The sequence below is a fragment of the Camelina sativa genome, chromosome 18 (assembly GCF_030686135.1).
Source record: "Camelina sativa cultivar CO46 ecotype springtype chromosome 18, ASM3068613v1".
Lineage (NCBI taxonomy): Eukaryota > Viridiplantae > Streptophyta > Magnoliopsida > Brassicales > Brassicaceae > Camelina > Camelina sativa.
In genome coordinates, this window is record NC_141897.1 from 344,109 (window position 1) to 364,410 (window position 20,302).

General features: G+C 38.4%; 2 protein-coding genes and 1 long non-coding RNA gene across 3 annotated transcripts; all 3 read left to right on the forward strand.

Annotated features, from left to right (window-relative positions):
* Nucleotides 1–9,226: 9,226 nt before the first annotated feature.
* Nucleotides 9,227–10,001, forward strand: LOC147921287 (uncharacterized). Its single transcript, XR_015588604.1, has 2 exons — nt 9,227–9,335; nt 9,714–10,001. It is a non-coding gene; the product is annotated as an uncharacterized LOC147921287 (long non-coding RNA).
* A 5,028-nt stretch (nt 10,002–15,029) lies between these two features.
* Nucleotides 15,030–16,302, forward strand: LOC104763001 (uncharacterized). Its single transcript, XM_010486426.2, has 2 exons — nt 15,030–15,567; nt 15,718–16,302. The coding sequence occupies exons 1-2, from the start codon at nt 15,372–15,374 to the stop codon at nt 16,074–16,076; spliced, it is 555 nt and encodes a 184-aa protein (XP_010484728.2). The 5' UTR covers nt 15,030–15,371; the 3' UTR covers nt 16,077–16,302.
* A 169-nt stretch (nt 16,303–16,471) lies between these two features.
* On the forward strand, nt 16,472–18,404 carry LOC104760134 (NADH dehydrogenase [ubiquinone] 1 beta subcomplex subunit 8, mitochondrial). The gene is made up of 4 exons (XM_010483002.3): nt 16,472–16,861; nt 16,954–17,040; nt 17,126–17,221; nt 18,139–18,404. Exons 1-4 carry the CDS (start codon nt 16,724–16,726, stop codon nt 18,193–18,195), a joined length of 378 nt encoding a protein of 125 aa, XP_010481304.1. The 5' UTR covers nt 16,472–16,723; the 3' UTR covers nt 18,196–18,404.
* Nucleotides 18,405–20,302: the final 1,898 nt, after the last annotated feature.

Here is a 20,302-nt window from a genome sequence, read left to right on the forward strand (position 1 = left end):
TTTCCTCATTAAGAATCAGTTCCCCTACCCCTAAACCAAACCTTCTTTCAAGCCATGTTTATTCTTGTGAGTGTGAGGCCTATTTTTGGGATTGAGCTTGGTAGAAAGTGTTAGGTTTGAACTGACAAGAGTAAAGCCTTGTGTAGTTCTAGTTTGCATTTTTCAAACTAGATAGGACTAGGTGGTTCACTTGTTGGGTTTGGGACTTGGCTATTATGAAAAAGAAAAGAGGAAAAAGAGAAAGAAAAGGTTAGAGTCTTTAGGAGGGGAATGTGTTTAAGAAAATTTAAAGTCTAGTGAAAGAATGGGAAGAATAAGGTTGTTTAAAGATGGTTCTAGTTAAAGAAAAGAAAGAAAGAAAAGAGAAGTCTAGCAAAATGCTTATATGTCTTAAGAATAAGAAGAAAAGAGAACCATAGCAAATAAGTAAGAATCCCCCATTCCACTAGAGAGATCAAATAAGAAACCTCTCCTAAGACTCTAAAACCAAAAGAGAAAAGGATGAAAAAGAAGAAAAGAAGTTAAAGGGTAGCACTAGGACCAATTGGGTTTAGATTGATAGGATAAACACTTTGGGTGCCTTTGGGTAGACAAGGTTTTGTTCTTGTATGTGTCTAAGTGTTCTTACCTTTAGCATTCTTCTAAAGCTCAATCCATTTTTTTTATGAGAGAACCTTGATATTGATAAGCCCTACTCTAAAAAGAGACCATCATTGTCTCTAAACCTTTTACTGCCAAGCCAAATGAGTTTAAGCATTGCATCGAATTGATTCATGTTCTTGATTAATGAATGTTAAAGGAAATGGTTGATTTGAATGCATGTGGATGTCTAAGGCTCAAATCAGTGAAGGTTGTGATATGCTTGTCTAAAGTCTTTAAGTATAGCTCATTCAACTTGCATCATAGTACTAGTAACTTGGACATTGATTCTAGATGGTCTATTTGCAAGCTTTAGGAGCTGAGATCCCACTTTCAAACCTCATCTACCTTCTTATGTCTTGTTTATTTGCTTGAGGGCAAGCAAACACTAAATTTGGGGGTGTTGATGTTCATATATTTTACCATGTTTTCCCTTAGTTTATTCACATCTTTTGCATCTTTTGCTAGCCATTTTCATCATTATTGTGTAGCTTTAGGACTAATCATGCATTAGAGTTTAGTTGCATTGCATTTGCATCTTCTCATGCATAAACAGGTGATTTTGGAGCTTAAGGAGCACGGAAACAATCCTGAGGAGAAGTGAAGCAATCTTGAAGGGAAAGCAAGAGAGTTAAGGCTGAAGAACCAAGGTCCAGAGTCCAACTCGACCAAGCACTCGACCGAGTGGGTAGATGGACTCGACCGAGTGGAGTGTGCACGAGAGAAGCCAGCTCGACCATGGACTCGACCGAGCACTGGTCGAGTTGACCGAGCCGTTGACTACTTTGACTTTTTCTATTTTTAGGGCTTCCACCTCCTCACATATATAAGGCCTTGTACCTGCAGCCACCAAAGAGTCCAACTTTTTAGATATTCCCTAAACCTAGTTTTTACCTTTTTAGTTTTATTCCTTTTGCATTTTTATTTTTAAGATCTTGTACTTCCTTATGAAAGAAGACTAGATTCTTATATTTTGTTGGTGCTATAACTTTCAAGATATTGAGAATTTGAGTTTCATCCTTTCATCAATATTGAAGATCTTTGTTTAATCTTTCTAATAATGCAAGTTTCAATATTTTCTGGGTTTTTGACTTTGATCACCATGTATTGTTGTGAGTAGTTTCCTTAGGATCTTGAGGATGGGTTAGGATGGATTGATCTTGTGGTTTGTGTGACTTGGTCAAGCTTGATTGTTGTAGATCTCTTCTAGGGTAGATGATCTTAATGCTGATTCTATATCTGAGAGGGTAGAGTCTGATTTCAAGCTTCTTAGCATCACACCAATGTTTAGGAAGCATAGATAAGGCTAGATCTAGAGCTTACCATTAGGCTTGCTAAGAGATTAGAGGTCTTGTTTGGTTTGAGATGTATTGCTTAATGCCTGCTTGTGTAGATTCTTTACTGTGTGAGAACAAGTCTAGAATTGCATAGGTTTGATTGTTTCTTGACCATGAGAGTGGGAGAAACTTGTCTTAGATTAATATGTCTAGAGGTTAGCTCAAAGTTTGCTTGAGATTTGTTGACCAAGTTAGATAACCACAATGATTAGTCCATCCCATGAATCCATCCTCAGGACCTTCTTTGTTTATTGAAATCTTAGTCTTAATCATGTTGCTTGCTTGTTGTTTGATTGGATTTAGCATTACTCTGTTTTTATTGTATTGCTCTGTTTCTGCGTCTAGTCTAGCTCGACCACCCACTCGACCTACACTTGGTCGAGTGCTGCTCGAGTTCATCCCCAGAACTCTGTGTCTATGATTTGTGTTTGTCTTGTTTCATTCCTGTTTCATTCCAGTTGCATACATTTAGTTTTCAGTTCATTAATTATCTTGCATTAGTTCATTAGTAGTAGTCTCTGTTTCTGTTCTTGCTTTATCACTGCTTCAATCATTCAGTTTCATTTGCATCTAGTTGTTAGTTCTTGTAGTTTATTTTCTGCATTTTACATTTTCTTCCTAGGATTGTTAGTGACAAACAATCTTTACATTTGTCTTAACTTAGATTCATATGCATATCTTAATTGTTCACAAACACTCATTTAGGATTGATACCTCTTGTACTGCAATAGCATAAGGGGAATTAAAACACCCATCCATCATTCCATTCATATCTCACCATTGCATACATCATCATTCACACCACAAAGTAAACTTGTTTCACTACTCGAGGTTCAACAAAATCATCCTTAGATGAATCATCATCACTGTCGGATCCATACGGCACAATTCGGGGTTGAACTTCTTCAGCATCACTTGCTTCATCAACCAGATGTGGTCGGGTTGCCAAACCATCACTTCGAGACATCTCCGATTCTCTTCCTTTGCTTATCAAACCTCTTCGAGTCGCCCTTACCATCTTCAATTTGTTTTCTTTTTAGGGTTTTCTTTGACAAACACAAAGTTGAGACTCTTAACCTTTCCTCTTCTTATTTTGTGAATCACAAAACAAATATTTTGTTTTCCTTTTTTTTAAACATACAAAACCACAAAATCCACCCAAATCTCGAGAATATATATATTTTTTAAAACACAGCCCTTTATCTCAGATTCTATTAAACCTTCAATCAAAATCAATAAACCAAACATCAATTGAATTTGAGCCGTACCAAATTTATCAACCATATCTCCTCCTGTACCAGCTCCAATCTTATGAATGATTCACAACTTACACACACCAATCGAATTTCGCAAGAACGAAAAACGATTAAAATCTAAAGCTTTGGTGAAAATATCTGCTAGCTGTTCTTCAGTATCAACATGCTCAATCAAACCTTGCTTTCTTTCATCCAATTCTCTGATAAAATGATGTCTCACATCAATGTGCTTGGTTCTTGAATGTTGTGCTGGATTTTTAGAGATATCAATTGCACTCCTATTGTCACAATACACTTGTAGTACCCCTAAATTCATACCATAATCTGCTAACATCTGCTTCATCCATAACAACTGAGTACAACAACTCCCCATTGCTATATATTCTGATTCAGCTATAGACAAAGACATTGAATTTTGTTTCGTACTCAACCAGGCTATTAGATTATTGCCTAAAAAGAAACAACCTCAACTTGTACTCTTCCGATCTGTTACACTTCTTGCATAATCCGCATCGCGAAAACCAACCAACCCTTTGTTTGAACCTTTAGAGTACCAAATCCCAAAGCAACAGTTCCTTTAACATACTTGATAATCCGCTTGACTGCTTCAAGATGAGACTGTTTTGGTTTTGACTGAAACCTTGCACATATCCCCACACTAAAACTCAAATCTGGTCTACTAGCAGTAAGATATAGCAAACTCCCAATCATTCCTCTATACTGCTTGACATCCACATCGTTACCATCAACATCTTTTGACAGTTTCAATGCAGTACTCATAGGTATCAAAGCTTCTTTGCACTTATCCATCTGAAACTTTTTAAGAAGTTGTCTAGCATATGTGCTTTGTGAAATAAAAATTCCTTGATCTGACTGTGTAATCTGCAACCCGAGAAAATACTTTAATTCTCCAACCAAACTCATTTCAAATTCATGTGTCATACTACTCACAAACCTATCCACTAACTCCTTTGAAGTACTTCCAAAAATAATGTCATCAACATAAATCTGAACCATCAAGATATCATCATCTTGTTCCAAGATAAATAAGGTCTTGTCCACACTTCCTCTAATATAGTTCTGCTCTAACAGGAAACTAGTTAGCCTTTCATACCAAGCTCTTGGAGCTTGCTTCAATCCATAAAGAGCTTTCTTTAGCTTGTATACATACTCAGACCTAACTGGATCTTCAAACCCTTTGGGTTGTTCAACATATACCTCCTCTTGCAAAATCCCATTTAAAAATACACTCTTAACATCCATCTGAAAAACTTTGAAGTTCAAAATACAAGCCATTCCTAGAAATAGTCTAATGGACTCAAGTCTTGCTACTGGTGCAAAAGTTTTTTCAAAATCCACACCTTCGATCTGCGTATATCCTTGTGCAACTAATCTTGCTTTATTGCGAACCACAACACCACTCTCATCAATTTTGCTCTTGAAAATCCACTTTGTGCCAATGATATTCACATCTATTGGTCTATGAACCAGTTCCCAAACATCATTACGCTCAAACTGTTCAAGTTCTTCTTCCATGACTATAATCCAAAACTCATCTTGAACAGCTTCTATATGATCCTTTGGTTCGATCATTGACACAAAACACTCATAGAAAACTGTTTCTAGGGTTGTAAGGTAACTGGTCATCTTCTTAAAGTCAAGCTGAATACCTCTAGTCTTCATTTTTCCATCCAAGTCTCCAATGACATCAGATGCAGAGTGATTTTTATGAACTTGTTGTACTTCTTCTGGTTTTGTAACAGGAATATCCAACTCAGAAACTTCATTGAGTGCTCTAGTGATACTCACCTGTTTTGAATCACTGTATGAATCATCATCTTGTACAGCTACAGAATGGGCATCAAAAACCACATTTACTGATTCCATGATTAAGTCTGTACGTTTGTTGCATACTTTGAATGCTGTACTACTCTCCGCATAACCCAAGAACATGCCTTCATCACTTCTGGGATCGAATTTACCAAGATAATCTTTGTCATTTAAAATGTAGCATTTGCACCCAAAAACATGGAAATAGCTCAGATTTGGTGTTTTGCCTTTCCACAACTCATAAGGCGTCTTGGTTGTATCTCTACGCACATAGGCTCTGTTAATTATTTAGCATGCAGTGTTCAAAGCTTCAGCCCAGAATTTCTTAGGAACAAGGTTTCCATGAATCATTGCTCTTGCCATTTCCTGAAGAGTTCTATTTTTTCCTTCTACCACTCCATTATGTTGTGGGGTTCTTGGTGCTGAGAACTGATGTGCAATCCCATGTTGTTCACAAAACTCCTTCATAGACTCATTTTGAAATTCTCCACCATGATCACTCCAAATTTTCTTGATGCCTCCACGTTCATTAAGTAGTTGTAAAGCTAAGATCTTAAAACTGTCCACTGTATCTGACTTCTCACGGATAAATCGAACCCAAGTGTATCTAGAGTAATCATCAACTAGTGCATACACATACTTCTTTTCAGCTAAGCTTTCTACTTGCATTGGTCCCATCAAATCCATGTGAATCAAATCCAGAAATGACTTTAATTGAACATCTGGAACCTTTTTGTGCTGAATCTTGACTTGTTTTCCCTGATTACAAGGTCCACACACCACATTGTCTTCACTCTTAAGTTTGGGTACCCCTCGAATTATCTCTTTATTCACGAGAGGAGTAAGATTTTGTGTATTCATATGACCAAATCGTTGATGCCAGAGATCTATACTACCTTGAGCACTGAAGCACTTGATTGATTGTTTCTCCCACATGTAACAATTGTTTCCATATCTCACACCATATAACTTGATATTGCCTGATTCATCCAATGTTTTACAATCGATCTTTGTGAATAAGACTGATAATCCTTCGTCACAGAGTTCACTGATACTTATCAGATTGGCACGCAATCCTTGAACTAGATAGACATTCACAAGTTATGGAAGCTCTGTATCACATGTTGTACCTTTGCCTTGTATGAACCCATGACTACCATCTCCAAATGTTACTGTTCGTCCCTTCAATTTCTTAATGTTCTGTAGATTACTCTTGGTTCCGGTCATATGTCTTGAGCAACCGCTATCAAAGAACCAAGGCTCTGCATCTTCTTGTGCTTCAGTAATCATGGCCATATTGCATCTAAATCCTGATCCAGAAGCTACAGTTGGACCTGGCTGATATAGATCAGTTTTCTTCATCCAAACTTGTCTTTTAACTCCATTCCAAAAGAATCTTCCTTGACGCTTTAAGGTACTGACCTTCTGCCAATACTTATAACAAAATCGTTTAAAGTGAACAATTTTCCCACAAAAATAACAGCTCAAAGATCCATTAGGCACTCCCATAAATGTCTCCTTCTTAGATTGTTATGCTTTAGCCGACACAAATTTAGTTGTCTGTGATTTAGCTCCCTTGCTCTCATTATAGCCTAATCCTATATGAGTATTCTCTTTTCTCCCATAGCTTAAAATCTTGTCAAGTTGCTTTGTACCTGCAAACATATGAATCTTTCTATGTTGTTGATCTAATTTATATTGTAGTTCTGTGGTTCTTTTCTTTTCATTAATCAGCTATTCTTCCAACTTGTCTGCTTTTGCTGATAAAATCAACTTCTCTTTCATCAAATCTAGCGAATCCTTAGCAATCTTTTTTTCATTTGTTAATTCATCTTGCAAAGACATAACAAGTGCTTCTAGACGAAGTTTTTCTTTTACCAACCCTTGATTTTCCTTCCCAAGAGTAATAAGTGTATTTCGCACTTCTTTGTAATTCTGAACGATGCCAAGAACTTCTTCTCCTTCTGATTCTGAATCAGTTACCTCTTCCTCATTCTCAAATTCAGTGATTCCTACCATAGCTACTAAATTGATGAGCTCTTCTTCACTGCTGCAGTCATTGTCTGATTCATTCTCAATGCTAATCATAGATTTCTCTTTCTTAGCTTTAGAATTACTCACACACTCTTCATGGGTGTGTCCAGTACCCTTGCACATTGTGCACTTTCCATCTCGCAACTTGATTGTTGGACACTCTCGAATAAAATGGCCATATCCTTTACACTCATGACATTGCATATCTACCTTTTTGTCTTCACTCGTCTTTTTGAAAGAGTTGCTCTTCCTTGGACCTTGACCTCGTTCTATTCTTCGTAAAGCTCGATCAAATCTTCTTACCAACAAGCTCACAACATCTTCTTCTCCTTGGTCAGTTATGTCTTTGCTAACTGCTAAAGCTATTCCTTTTGGTTTCTTAATTCCATTAAGTTTCATCTCGTGTGCTTGTAACATTCCAACCACTTCGCTATAACTCAGGTTGTCTAAATCTTGAGAGACAGTTAAGGCTGTATTGTATCCCATGAATCTTGGTGGGAGACACCTTAAAAACTTTTTGACTAACTTCTGATCCTTATAAGTTTTCCTAAAAGTTAGAGCTTCTTGTGCTAGAGCACTCAAATTTGAGCTAAAGTCTGAAATTGATTCATGCTCCTCCATCTTTAGATTCTCAAATCTAGAGGCCAACATGTCTTTTTTTGAACTTTGTACTTTTGTTGTACCTTCATAATGAATTTGAAGGATATCCCATGCCTCTTTAGCAGTTTCACATCTTTGAATCAATTCGAACTGTTTTCTTCCAACACTACAATGAATAGCACTTAAGGCTCTTGAGTTGAACTTTGGTTTCTTTTGCTCTTCATCGGTCCAGTCTGACTCCGGTTTAGGAATTCGATTGCATGATTCATCTTTGATTGTCGGTTCCTCCCACTTTTCTATAACAATCTTCCAAGCCAGACGATCAATACCTCCGATGATAGATTTAATCCTTGACTTCCAAAACCCATAGTTTCCATCATCCAAAACAACCTTGTTGTTGTTGATCAGATCTCTGTAGCTCTCCATCTTGTCCGCAGAATCTCACCTGTAGTAATCCGAACAAGCCTCGCTCTGATACCAATTGAAAATGTGAGAACTTTTGATCTGAACAATACAAATAATGATTTCTTTAAACACTCTTTGATTGATAGAAAATCTGTTTACAAGTTTGTTCTAAACAATTTTCTAATCTCTCAAAACTCTTTTAAAGATCTCTCTTGCTCTCTTTAAGTTCTTAGCTCTTTTTCTTAAAGACTAAAACTTAGTAGCCAGATAAACTTTCTCTTGTTTGTGCTAAAGCTCAACCTAGCCATAGCACCCCTATTTATAGATCTAGGTATTGACTATTTAATTAGTAAATTACCTAATCTAATTCTAATAGAAATTGGACAATTTCCTTTTTCTTTATGGTTTATGAAATTTCCCTCTTTCTTCATGTTTACATTCCTATTGTAAACATGAAGCTCTTTGTCCTTCTAGAAGCTTCTCATGCCTTCCAATCATGTGTAAGTCTTCAAGCTTTATAAATGCCGATATAGATAACTTGATACTCTGTTTTTGCATTAGTGTCCTGTCCCTCTGAAATAGTTCATCTACTTGTTCAAATGCTGCATCTTCAAAGTACTTTTTTCTAATTTCTTTTGTTCCCTCTAATTAAGCTGGTTCCATCGAATAACCTGATTATGTTGATGATTAATCAGAAATCAGAACCCCTAAAGCTGATATTGACAATTCTTAACTACGTACATGGAATGTCAAATTGTACAGATCCTCGCTCAGACATTTGATAATCCCCCAATTGAATATATCGAAATGCTCATAAAGGAGCAGAGAATTAGAGATGATGTTTTAAAGTTTATTATAGCTTTTTGTGACAGGGAACACAATTCATAATCACAGAATTGGTGACGTCAGCTCCTTCTCTTGACGTAAAAATATTAAAAAAGAGGAAGCAATTTTTTTTTTTACTTGTGGTTAAAAGATGAGGAGAGTGACGTAGGGAAGACCCATCAAACTTGGCTATCAAGGGGGAAAAAAAGAAGAACCACCTGGAGCGTGCCACGTCACAGACGGTGCGATGGGTCTCTATTTTTTTTATTAACAGCAAAATAAAATAAAAACGCCATTTTTATGCAACCTAGTAGAAGAGCGAGGAAAACAAATTAAAAGAAAGAAGAGAGAGAGATGGGTGAGAGAAAGGTGTGATGCATTGACCTGTCAAGAACTCCAGGCTTTGGAGGTATATATATTTCTTCTTCCTCTGGTAGTTATCTGTTTTTGTTTTCCAGCTATTATTAGATCTTCCCAAGACCATATATATATTGCTTTTTTCCCAAAAAAAATGTGATTTTTTTCATGAAAATGATAATGAAGCTGATCAAGTTAGTTCATTACTCAGTTTCTTGTTCCTTGATGGTTGATTTATGTATAGAAATATCTTTTTGCATTGAAAAGAAGAAAGTCTTTTATTTGTTTTGTTCATGAACACCCAAATATATTATGATGAATCCATGTAGACTATGTAGTTTTGTCTCTCCCCTTTGTTCTGTGTATGCTTTTTTCATGAAGTTTTTGACGACTTTTTTTTCAATCTTTTTGTACTACGTACTGATCACAGAGGCATTCTATGCGACGAACAATCAGTTCCAGAAAGCGGGTCCAAAGGGTTTCGTTGAAGTGAAGGTTCTGGAGAATGACAAGGTCTATGTCCGTGTGGACTTGCCCGGTGTTCCTGACTGTTAGGATTAGCGGAAGTAGTGTAGAGATGTGTGAGAATTAGAGAGATGATGTGTGTGTTTAACAAAGAGAATATGAGAATCGATGGACTTCCATTAGAATACAAAATACAATGTCGGCTAGAGCCCTTTTATAGTACAAGGGAACTAGGGTTACGCCCTTAATACAATCCCACATATAGATAGGGACATAAGGAAAGTAGGTGTGACATATCCTTGGTTTCCATAAAAAGACTCCACACGTGATCACATTTGATTTCTCGTCTAACGGTTATTAGGAGGGATTCTCGATCCCTCTCTTGGACCATCACCAAGTTCATGATTGATCCCGGTCAATACTCCCCCTCAAGCCTAGCTGGATGAGATGGCTAGGCTTGGAACCCGTGAAGTATCACCTCATTAAAAACCTCAACAAAGAAAACCTCATGGGACAAAACTATGTTAATGGAAAAACAGTATGACATTCACGAGTTAGGCGAGCTTATCTTGGATGTGTGGGATCCGCGAGTCCAAGTTTGCCATAGATGTATTCACAAACTTGAGGACTCGTAGCCTTGGTGAAGATGTCGGCCAACTGATCTTTACTTGGAGTATGGCACAGTAAGATTACTCCTTCTTCAATCTTCTCTCGAACTTTATGGCAGTCCACTTCAATATGCTTGGTCCGTTCATGGAAAACTGAGTTTGTAGCAATATGTATTGCCGCGTTGTTGTCACAGTGCATGGTTATCAGTTGATCTGACTCGAATCCAAGGTCTTTGAGAAGTGCTTGAAGCCATGTAAGTTCATTGGTTAGTTTCTTCATGGCCCTATACTCCGACTCGGCGCTTGAACATGAGACAACCTTCTGCTTCTTTGACTTCAAAGTCACTAGATTACCTCCCACGAATGTACAATACCCAGTTGTTGACCTCCTATCCACTGTATCACCAACATAGTCTGCATCACAATATCCTACTAATTCAGTTTTGTCGTTCTTGCCCATCCAAATACCTTGGCCCGGGCTCCCCTTGAGATAGCAAAAAATCCGTTCCACCGTTTGCCAATCAAAATTCGTTGGATCTTGCATATGTTGACTGACTTGATTGACCGTGTAGCATAGGTTAGGCCTTGTGATTGTAAGATAGATTAATTTACCCACAAGTCGACGGTATCTCCCTACATCCTCGTACGGCTCAGTAAGCTTGTTGACCGGGGCGTTAGGTGGCGTTTTCTTCATCTCCTCCCTTCGCTTGACCTGGTATCCTTCTTCAAGTGGCGTGGACACTGGTTTGGCTCCAAGTTTACCTGTCTCATTCAGAAGATCAAGTGTATACTTTCGTTGGGATAGAAACAAACCCTCCGGAGAGCGAGAGATTTCAATCCCAATAAAGTATTTAAGCTCACCAAGATCTTTAATATCAAATGTAGAGTTAAGAAGAGTTTTGGTGTTGCATATACCGTCCTTATCGTCGCCAGAAATGATGATATCGTCCACATAGATCAAGACCACGACCAGGCCACCAGTAGAGCGAAGAGTAAACAAGGTGTGATCCGCTTCTGAACGCTTGTAGCCATGGGTACAAAGAGTAGAGAAAAGCTTGTGGTACCATGCTCGTGGAGATTGTTTCAAACCATAAATAGCTTTGCGGAGCCTGAGAACCTTACCCGGAGCAACAATATTCTCCAAACCAGGAGGAGGATGCATATAGACTTCTTCCTCGAGCTCCCCCTGAAGGAAAGCATTCTTGACGTCCATCTGCCACAGCTCCCAAGATAAGTTTGTGGCGAGAGAGAGAACAACTCGAACGGTTTTTAACTTCGCTACAGGTGCAAATGTATCAGTGTAGTTGGTTCCATATGTTTGGGTGAAGCCCCTAGCCACAAGGCGAGCTTTGTAGCGCTCCACATCACCATTACTAAGATACTTTATGGTGAACACCCATTTAGAGCTGACCGCTCTCTTACCCTTTGGTAGGTCGGCCTCGTCCCAAGTGTGGTTACAGACCATGTCACCGGTTTCATCGTCAACGACGTCCAGCCATTCCTGGTTCTCTTTGGCCTCGTCGTAGGTTTGTGGAATAAACTGAGCATCAATCTTGCTAAGAAAAGCTGCATGAACCGGCGGGACAATGTCAAGTGAGCACACGGCTTGGATAGGATGAGCCACTGCCTGATTATTGTAGTACACACATTTGTCTCTCCAGATTGACGGAAATTTGAGACCCTCACTACGCCGGAGTTGGGAAATGACGGCAGTTGATGGCAGCAATGGCTCAGTATCGGCATTGGTTGCGTTGGGGTCACGATCGACCTCGTTGATATCTTTTTCAGGAGAACCCGATGTTGTCACTTGAGGCAGGGGTTGAGATTCGACCTCTGTTTCTTCTTGTCTTGATGGTGCTCCCTCGGAACAACTAGTAGAAGAATTGATAGGATCGTTGGACGTTTGATTTGGTTGTGTAACGCCGAGATGATCAAGCAAAAATCGCAGATTTGTTGCCCGATCCGAGTTTGAATGGGACAAATCCTTCAAGCTGTCCCAATCCTTCTTGTCGTAGTAACCTTGGGGTTCAAGAAACTTCACATCTCGTGAAATGAGTGTACGGCCATTAGTCGGATCATAACACTTGTACCCTTTTTGACTTGTTGAATAGCCAATGAACATGCATCTAGTGCTCTTGGCGTCGAGTTTACTCCGTTGTTCACCTGGTATTAAAACAAAACAAACACAACCAAACACGCGTAAGTGGCTTAAAGAAGGTTTGGTTTTGTTTAGTACCTCATAAGGTGATACATCGTGTAACACTTTTGTTGGCGTCCTACTGATCAGGTAACAAGCCATCATCACCGCATCTCCCCAATACCTCTTAGTGACATTGTTGTGGAACATCATAGACCTTGCAACCTCCATAAGGTGTCTGTTCTTCCTTTCCGCCACTCCATTTTGTTGTAGCGTGTATGGGCAACTTCTTTGCTGTAAAATGGCATGTTTTGAAAGATGTTCTTTTAACTTGTGGCTTGTGTATTCTCCCCCATTATCCAATCTTAGTACCTTTATTTTAGCATTGAAATGATTATTAACATAATTCTGAAAATTAACAAAGGCATCATAGACTCTATCTTTAGATGGTAGCAATGTAAGCCAAGTATACTTAGATTTCTAATCAATAAAAGTCACAAAATACTTGTTATTATCTCTAGATAGGCAGGGAGATGTCCACACATCAGAGTGTACTAAATCAAAGCAATGTTCATAAATTGTAGTAGATTTAGGGAAAATAGACTTGCAATGTTTGCCAAGAATACAAGACTCACAACTAGAATTATCAAACGAAACATTAGGCAACATTAATTCGAAAGCACGAGAGTGAGGGTGGCCTAGTCTAGCATGCCAAACATCACTTGAAATAACATTAAGGTTCGATAAAAACGAAAAAAATTAGATGAACTTGATGAGTTATTCTCTAGGACATAGAGATCTCCTCTAGCGTCCCCTTCTCCAAGAATCTTTCCAGTCTCAATATCCTGAAAATGTACACTATTAGGCACAAAAATAGTATAACAATTTAGATCAGTAGTAGCTTTCTTAACCGATAGAAGATTAGAAGTAAAGGTAGGCATAAAGAAAGCTTTGGAATTCTTATTAAAAAGATTCAAGTCTCCTACTCCTTTAACCGGTATACGATATCCATTAGCAATGGTAACATTGCCTAAATCTGGTTTTATGTTGTGTATGAGATTAGGGTTACTTATCATATGGTGAGAAGCACCCGAGTCAACAACAAGAGATTTATTAGGTTTTGAAGCAAAGAATGTGGTACTGGAATCTTTTAGTGCAGAGATGGACTTGATGAGAGCCACCAAGTCGGATTTACGCATAAAGTCTCCATAGGAAACCGTCATGGTCGTGGCTGCTGCACCTCCTTGATTCACCATACCGGTACCTTGACCACTCGTTCCTTCTTGTGAGAGATTTGCCTTGAACTTCGCCGGCTTAAGATGAGGGTGAAGAATCCAGCATTTGTCCTTCATATGACCCTTTTTCTTACAATGGTCGCATACCACCACCTTATCCTCATGCTTTTAGACTCCTTTGTTGGCGGTGAGTAATTCCTCCTTGCCGCTAAAGAGACCAAGTGAACCTTGTTCTTTCTGAACTTGAGAGCACACATCCTCAAGAGTTGGTAGCTTATCACCTCTAAGGATATGCTTGATGAGGTCGTTAAATGCAGGGTTGAGAGTTAATAAGAGACCAAAGACCTTATCTTGTTCTTTTCTCTCATTTAGGATGGCCGGATCTATGGTGCTTGGTCGTAGTATCTCAAGTTCAGCCCATAAAAACCTAAACTTTCCAAAGTGCTTCGTGAACTCAAAGTCTTCTTGGTGAAGACAGTTGATAGCCTTCTCAACCTCAAACACTCGAGTTAAGTTGGTCACGTTTCCAAAAACATTCGCAAGCGTCTCCCACAACTCCTTGGCCGTCTCGCAATACGAGTATGCTTCAAGGATTGCTGCGTCCAGCGAGTTTTGGAGAATAGCAAGCACGGTCTGATCTTCTTGGAACCACTTGACTTCCTTTTCTAGATCAGCCTCCTTGTCTTCCTTTTATGCTTTACCGTCCTCCTTGATGGCTTTCTTGGGAAGTTGATCCGTCTCAACATGGATCCATAGTCCCCGGCCACTAAGTGCGGTCTTTGTGGTTCTTTTCCACAACAAGTAATTTGCTCCTTTGAGCACCACTGGAGTAACAATTGGTTTGTTGTTCTCCATAGTCACAGATCTGAGTATAAGCGGGTAGAATAGCGAGTATAAAGAGAAAAAAGCGAATATAATGAATTGAATATCGAGTATAGCTGGAGAATAGAAGTATGAAGAGTATGTTTAGAGATTTATAGATCGAATAACATGCTTTGATACCATATTAGTAATGGGCCTAACTCACTCCCAAAAGCTAGCTCAAGAGAGGAGGGTTGCCACATACTATATATATTGCCCAAGGAATTATGTTTCTTCGATGTGGTATATATTCTAACACACCCCCTCACGCTCAGGATTGGAAATCTGTAGCGTGAAATTTGTGGGACTGGACATCCACGGGTGGTAGTCCACACTATCGAGAAGAATAGGCCTTGGCTCTGATACCATGTTAGGATTAGCGGAAGTAGTGTAGATATGTGTGAGAATTAGAGAGATGATGTGTGTGTTTAACAAAGAGAATATGAGAATCGATGGATTTCCATTAGAATACATAATACAATGTCGGCTAGAGCCCTTTTATAGTACAAGGGAACTAGGGCTACGCCCTTAGTACAATCCCACATATAAATAGGGACATAAGGAAAGTAGGTGTGACATATCCTTGGTTTCCATAAAAGGACTCCACACATGATCACATTTGATTTCTCGTCTAACGGTTATTAGGAGGGATTCTCGATCCTTCTCTTGGACCATCACCAACTTCATGATCGATCACGGTCAATACTGACGACGCCGTTCGCCTCAGAGTTGACGCCGTTAGACAAAAGGTTGTGTTTTTCTCCGACGAGACTGTCCACGACATGGACGGCGTGCGTGAGTACTCTGGAACAGCAGTTCTTGGCTGTGACTGCTGCGAGATCACTGGCCTGGAGGATGTCAAAATGAAAGATGGTGTTTTGAGGATGATTCTCTCAAGGTCAAGGGTTAAGGTGAACAAGGATCAACAGAACCACAACAACAACGACAAGTGTACTCTCACCGTGCCTCCTTTCACAGGTTCGATCGATCCCATTAATTATATTCCTCTTTTAAAGCTAATTATTAGTCACAATCTTTTCATGCCGGCCATATCCAATAGTTACGTTGTTGCAAAATAATACACGATCTGACAATTTGGGTTGGAACACGTACGCATGCATGCGACAGGCCAATCCGGGATACGTTTGGAGGATCATCCGTACATAGTGAAAGGTCGCAAGGGAGTACTGTTTGGTACTGCAATAGTGGGAACAGGGCTTTACTATGCAGCAGACTTGCCAAGTGTTTATAAGGATGATGTACAAGTTGATGTGTATGAGAATGGAATCAGATTCAAAGCTGAGATCAAGGACGCGTATGAGCATGATGGGAGCGGACGAACCTACGTAGGATTGATCATAAGTCCTCCTTCCAGATTTCTACCTGTAGTTTCAAGCCACACCATCAGTTGGGATGTAGAATTTGGTGTTCTCAAGATTGTTGTTATACCTCCTGGCAACAACAACAACAACAACAACGCTGGCTAGCTAAAGGAAGCCCTATTAAACTATCTATCACTCTCTCTCCCTCTCTTCTACTCTACTACTACATATGTTTTTCATTTTGGGACAAGTTACATTATTGACTAGTTTTTCTCTGTTTTAAGTTGAGACAAGTAATGGTGTGTGTGTGAGAGAGAGAGAGTGAGACTTGGTTATGCTTTTGTGTAGGTTTGCTATGCTATGGAATCAATTCAAGTGATTTCTTCGTGCATGTCTTTCTTTCTCTTAATTAAACTGGATTGAATCATGGAATAACCTGATTATTGAATGGTGATGCAAGAGTCCCCAAATGAATATATAGAAACCGTCATACTAAAAGAATTCTATAGTCTGATTTCCTTGTCGAAATTTATTGATCAGAGACAAGTCAAAAGTTTCCTAATCCTCATCACTCAACTCACTCACTCACTCCTTTTGCTGGTTTTGTTTTTAGAAAAGCGTAAAAGAAAATTACTGAATTGTCCTTGAATTTAAACGACAGCGTTTAAGAGCTCGATCGATCGATCGCTCGCTCGCTCGCTCAGTACAACAAGTTTGTTCTCAATCGATATTATCTGAAAATCGATTGATTTGATTTGTGGTTGGATCCCATCAGAAACCGTGAAAGAGAAGAAGGCAAAAAAAAAAAAAAGATGGCTGGAAGATTGAGCGGTGTGGCATCACGAATCATGGGTGGAAACGGCGTCGTCGCCAGATCCGTCGGGTCTTCACTTCGTCAACGCTCCGGAATGGGTCTCCCCGTCGGCAAACACATCGTCCCCAATAAGCCTGTGAGTCCAAAAACAAAATCTCTTCTTGGCTTTCGATTTTTTTGGGAAACCCGAATCTCTCTATCTATTATTGATTCTTAATTGCGACTCAGCTTTCGGTTAACGACGAGCTCATGTGGGACAACGGGACTGCCTTTCCCGAACCTTGCATTGATCGTATTGCTGATACCGTCGGAAAGGTATGTTTGTATCTATTTAGATTTTAGTAGTAAATTGATTGTTTCTGAATTGAGATTTGTTTTGTTGGGGGATGATGATGAGCAGTATGAAGCATTGGCATGGTTGAGTGGCGGTCTAGGGTTCTTTGCGGCTCTTGGTCTGCTCGCTGTTTTCAACGACAAAGCTTCCACAGTTCCTTTTGTAAGTCAAATAATACCCAACCCGCTTTGTCCTGAGTGTCATTTGTGCTTTGCTATAATATCCCTATGCATTGCAAGAGCTATTCTGTTGTTGTTTCATCAACCTCATTATCGTTTTCACTACACCCTAAATGTGAAAACTGAGATAATGTTTTTACTGGAACTTTTGGAAAAAACCATGTGAAAAGTTAACCTAGATTCCAACCCCCCCATTTAACAGAATGTTCTCAATCTCTGTTTCTTCATTTGCTGAATGCCCCCCCCCCCCCCCCCCCCAATATTTAGCTCCCTAGGTTTTGCATTTGTCTTGTGTATGAACACAAAAGACCATTCTTGCTGTTTGCTTTTGCATCTCTCACCAATGTACCGGAAGAGATGGATCTTATATCCACATTGGTTTCCATCATCCTCTCTTAATTGATTTTGATTGACCCCGTACATACTAGTTATTAGTTAAAGTAACACTCTCTATGTTCTTGGGAACTCGCTAAATGCTAAGGTCATACCCGTGCAAGAGATACATGAAGCCTCTTAGAGGCGGGTGTATCAGCAGGCAGCAGCTAAAATATATTGAGTTAGTTCTCTTAGTGTCCACTGGCCAATAATCATACACTTTGTATGTGCCAAAGGCTATACTGTGATGGGTCTTGTGTTCAAGGATTTCAAGTAAAACACCTCTAAAGAGGCTTCATGTATCTCTTGCACGCTTATGATCTTACCATTTACTGAGTTGCCAGATTCTCATTAGGGCTAAGAAGCTGCTCTATAGTTTCTTGTTTATACGTGAGATGAACTGGTGCTCTTCTTTTACTCTTGAACTTGTTCTGTGGCATCTCATATCTCTGCTGTTGTGTTTCTTTCTTACCACTTACCATTGTGGTATTCATTACATGATCATCTCTTATTTTGTTGTTGCAGACACCAAGAGTGTACCCTTATGACAACCTGAGAGTTGAGCTTGGAGGAGAGCCATAGAGACCCATAACATAAAGTGATCTGCTTATCAAACTGAACCGTGTTTTTCATCACTGCGTCCTTCTTCAAAATGTTTGTTATTTCTTCTGCTTACAACTTGAAAGACAAAAGAATAAAAAAAAAAGACTTTGTTTTTATTATATGCGTTGTCTCTGTAATTAACAGTGACCAATGAGAGAGATTCATAAGAGAAGACTTGTGGTTCAGCAGATCTTGAATTGTGTTTTGTAATCTTTAGAAGTAAATCTCCCCCACAATTGATAGTTAGCGTTAGCGCCATGTGTCGAAGTAAGTTTGAGCCTCATAGTAGTACGACCCCGAACAAATACAGAATAAATGCGACTTAGCCTAATGTGGCATGTGAGTGGGACATTGAGAGAGAAACTTGAACTTGTTCACCTCCGTTTTGGGTATTATACCAAACTGTAGAATTTAAACTTTGGTACTCCTTCCCTAATTTTTTTATAAACTCATGTCTTATACGCATTTGTTTATTATGCATCTCTTCGTTTTCTCTGATGATTATCTTATCAAAATCCATCACGACAAGTAGTAGGTTAGGGAAGAATTTTTGTATGGCGTCCAGTTATACATACTGACAACAAACAAATGAATAGCTTACGGGTAAAAATTCATTTGTTGAAAGATTGGTGTGACGGCCTTTAACACATTTCTCTACTAAAAATAAGACTTTAAGAAACTAATTAAAAACAAAAATTGAAATTTGATTAGCGTACTGTAGGATGATGAATTGGATTTGACTTGTACAATACAAATACACGTCTAAATAATGTTATGGGGTAAGGTTGGATAGACTTCACCGCATCAGCTCAGTTGATTAAAACTAGTTGATAATCAACGGACTAACCCTTTTGTCTTTTGAAATGGTACTGGAATAATGACAGCCACGTCACCTGAGTCATGATGAGATATTATTTCAATACTTCAAATACAGAGCTTAATTATGAAATATATTCCATTTCTTTGATGAGTAATACTGATTCATGATCAAATCATCAATGTGATCTGCCAACGTGTCATCCCTACTGGCTCTAATTCAACCTGATCGTTTTGGACCCCTTCAAAACAAAGATTATTATTGGTACCACACCCATCTCTTTCTCTCTCTCGTTATGTCATCTTATTTATATTCGATTATTTAAGGGAATACTACTTCTTAGTCTTACTTTTTGTTTGCAAACTGGATATAGCAAACCTCATCGTACGTAAATAATATAACATGCATGTCTCTCTGTGTGAGCTTATTTGTTAGACCAAGTGTAGGCTATCCAAGTTTGATATATCTTAAAAGAGATTTGACAGACAAATTAAAAGATTGGCCAGCCACCAAATACAAGTTCGATTTTTGAACATTTCTTCATAGTTTTGTAAGTATATGAATAATGATTATTACAATAATAGTATTCTTCTTATTATTGGAGAAAAAGGACAAAAAAAAGAGGAAGGTATGAACCAGGGAAGTTGGGCTCTGGAGGAGTACCAAAGGCTGCATAATATAACGTCTCTCTCTCTCTCTCTCTCTCTCTCTACTCTTGCCAACTGTTTGGCTTTCAGCAGTTCCTTCTCTTTTTTCCTCATTTATTTCTATCTATCGCACCATTTTCATAACCTCTTTTAAGTTTTCATTCTTGTCGATAAAAAAAAACATTTGTGTGGCGTACGAAATTACAAATAATAATAGAAATGGTTGGCATCTATAAATATAATACTCCCTCCGTTTCAAAATATAAGATGTTTGAGAGGTTTCGGTTTGTTTCATAATATAAGATGTTTTCAACTTTTTATGCAACTTTTAGATTAGTTTCATATTTTTTTTATTAATTGTTTTATTTTTTTAGATTAGGAAATATAAGGATGTAACTAGTATACTATTTTTTTCAAGTTTTGAAAATGTTAATTCATTTCTTTTCTTATAATTCCAAATTTCACTATTTTTACAATTTTTTAAAAAATGATTTCGATACAATTATATCAAAAGTATAATTAGAAATAAACAAAATGTTATTAATTTACCAGAACTTGCGATATAATGTCTTAATGATAATTTTATATAAACTTATTCAGCTGATTTTGTATTATTCAAATA

What these genes read in the sequence shown, in the direction of transcription:
- LOC104763001 (XM_010486426.2), top strand. Translation starts at nt 15,372, where the DNA reads ATGGACGGCGTGCGTGAGTACTCTGGAACAGCAGTTCTTGGCTGTGAC. An exon ending in CACCGTGCCTCCTTTCACAG is followed by an intron (nt 15,568 to 15,717) that starts GTTCGATCGATC and finishes TGCATGCGACAG; the next exon opens with GCCAATCCGGGATACGTTTG.
- LOC104760134 (XM_010483002.3), top strand. Translation starts at nt 16,724, where the DNA reads ATGGCTGGAAGATTGAGCGGTGTGGCATCACGAATCATGGGTGGAAAC. An exon ending in ACATCGTCCCCAATAAGCCT is followed by an intron (nt 16,862 to 16,953) that starts GTGAGTCCAAAA and finishes ATTGCGACTCAG; the next exon opens with CTTTCGGTTAACGACGAGCT. An exon ending in TTGCTGATACCGTCGGAAAG is followed by an intron (nt 17,041 to 17,125) that starts GTATGTTTGTAT and finishes GATGATGAGCAG; the next exon opens with TATGAAGCATTGGCATGGTT.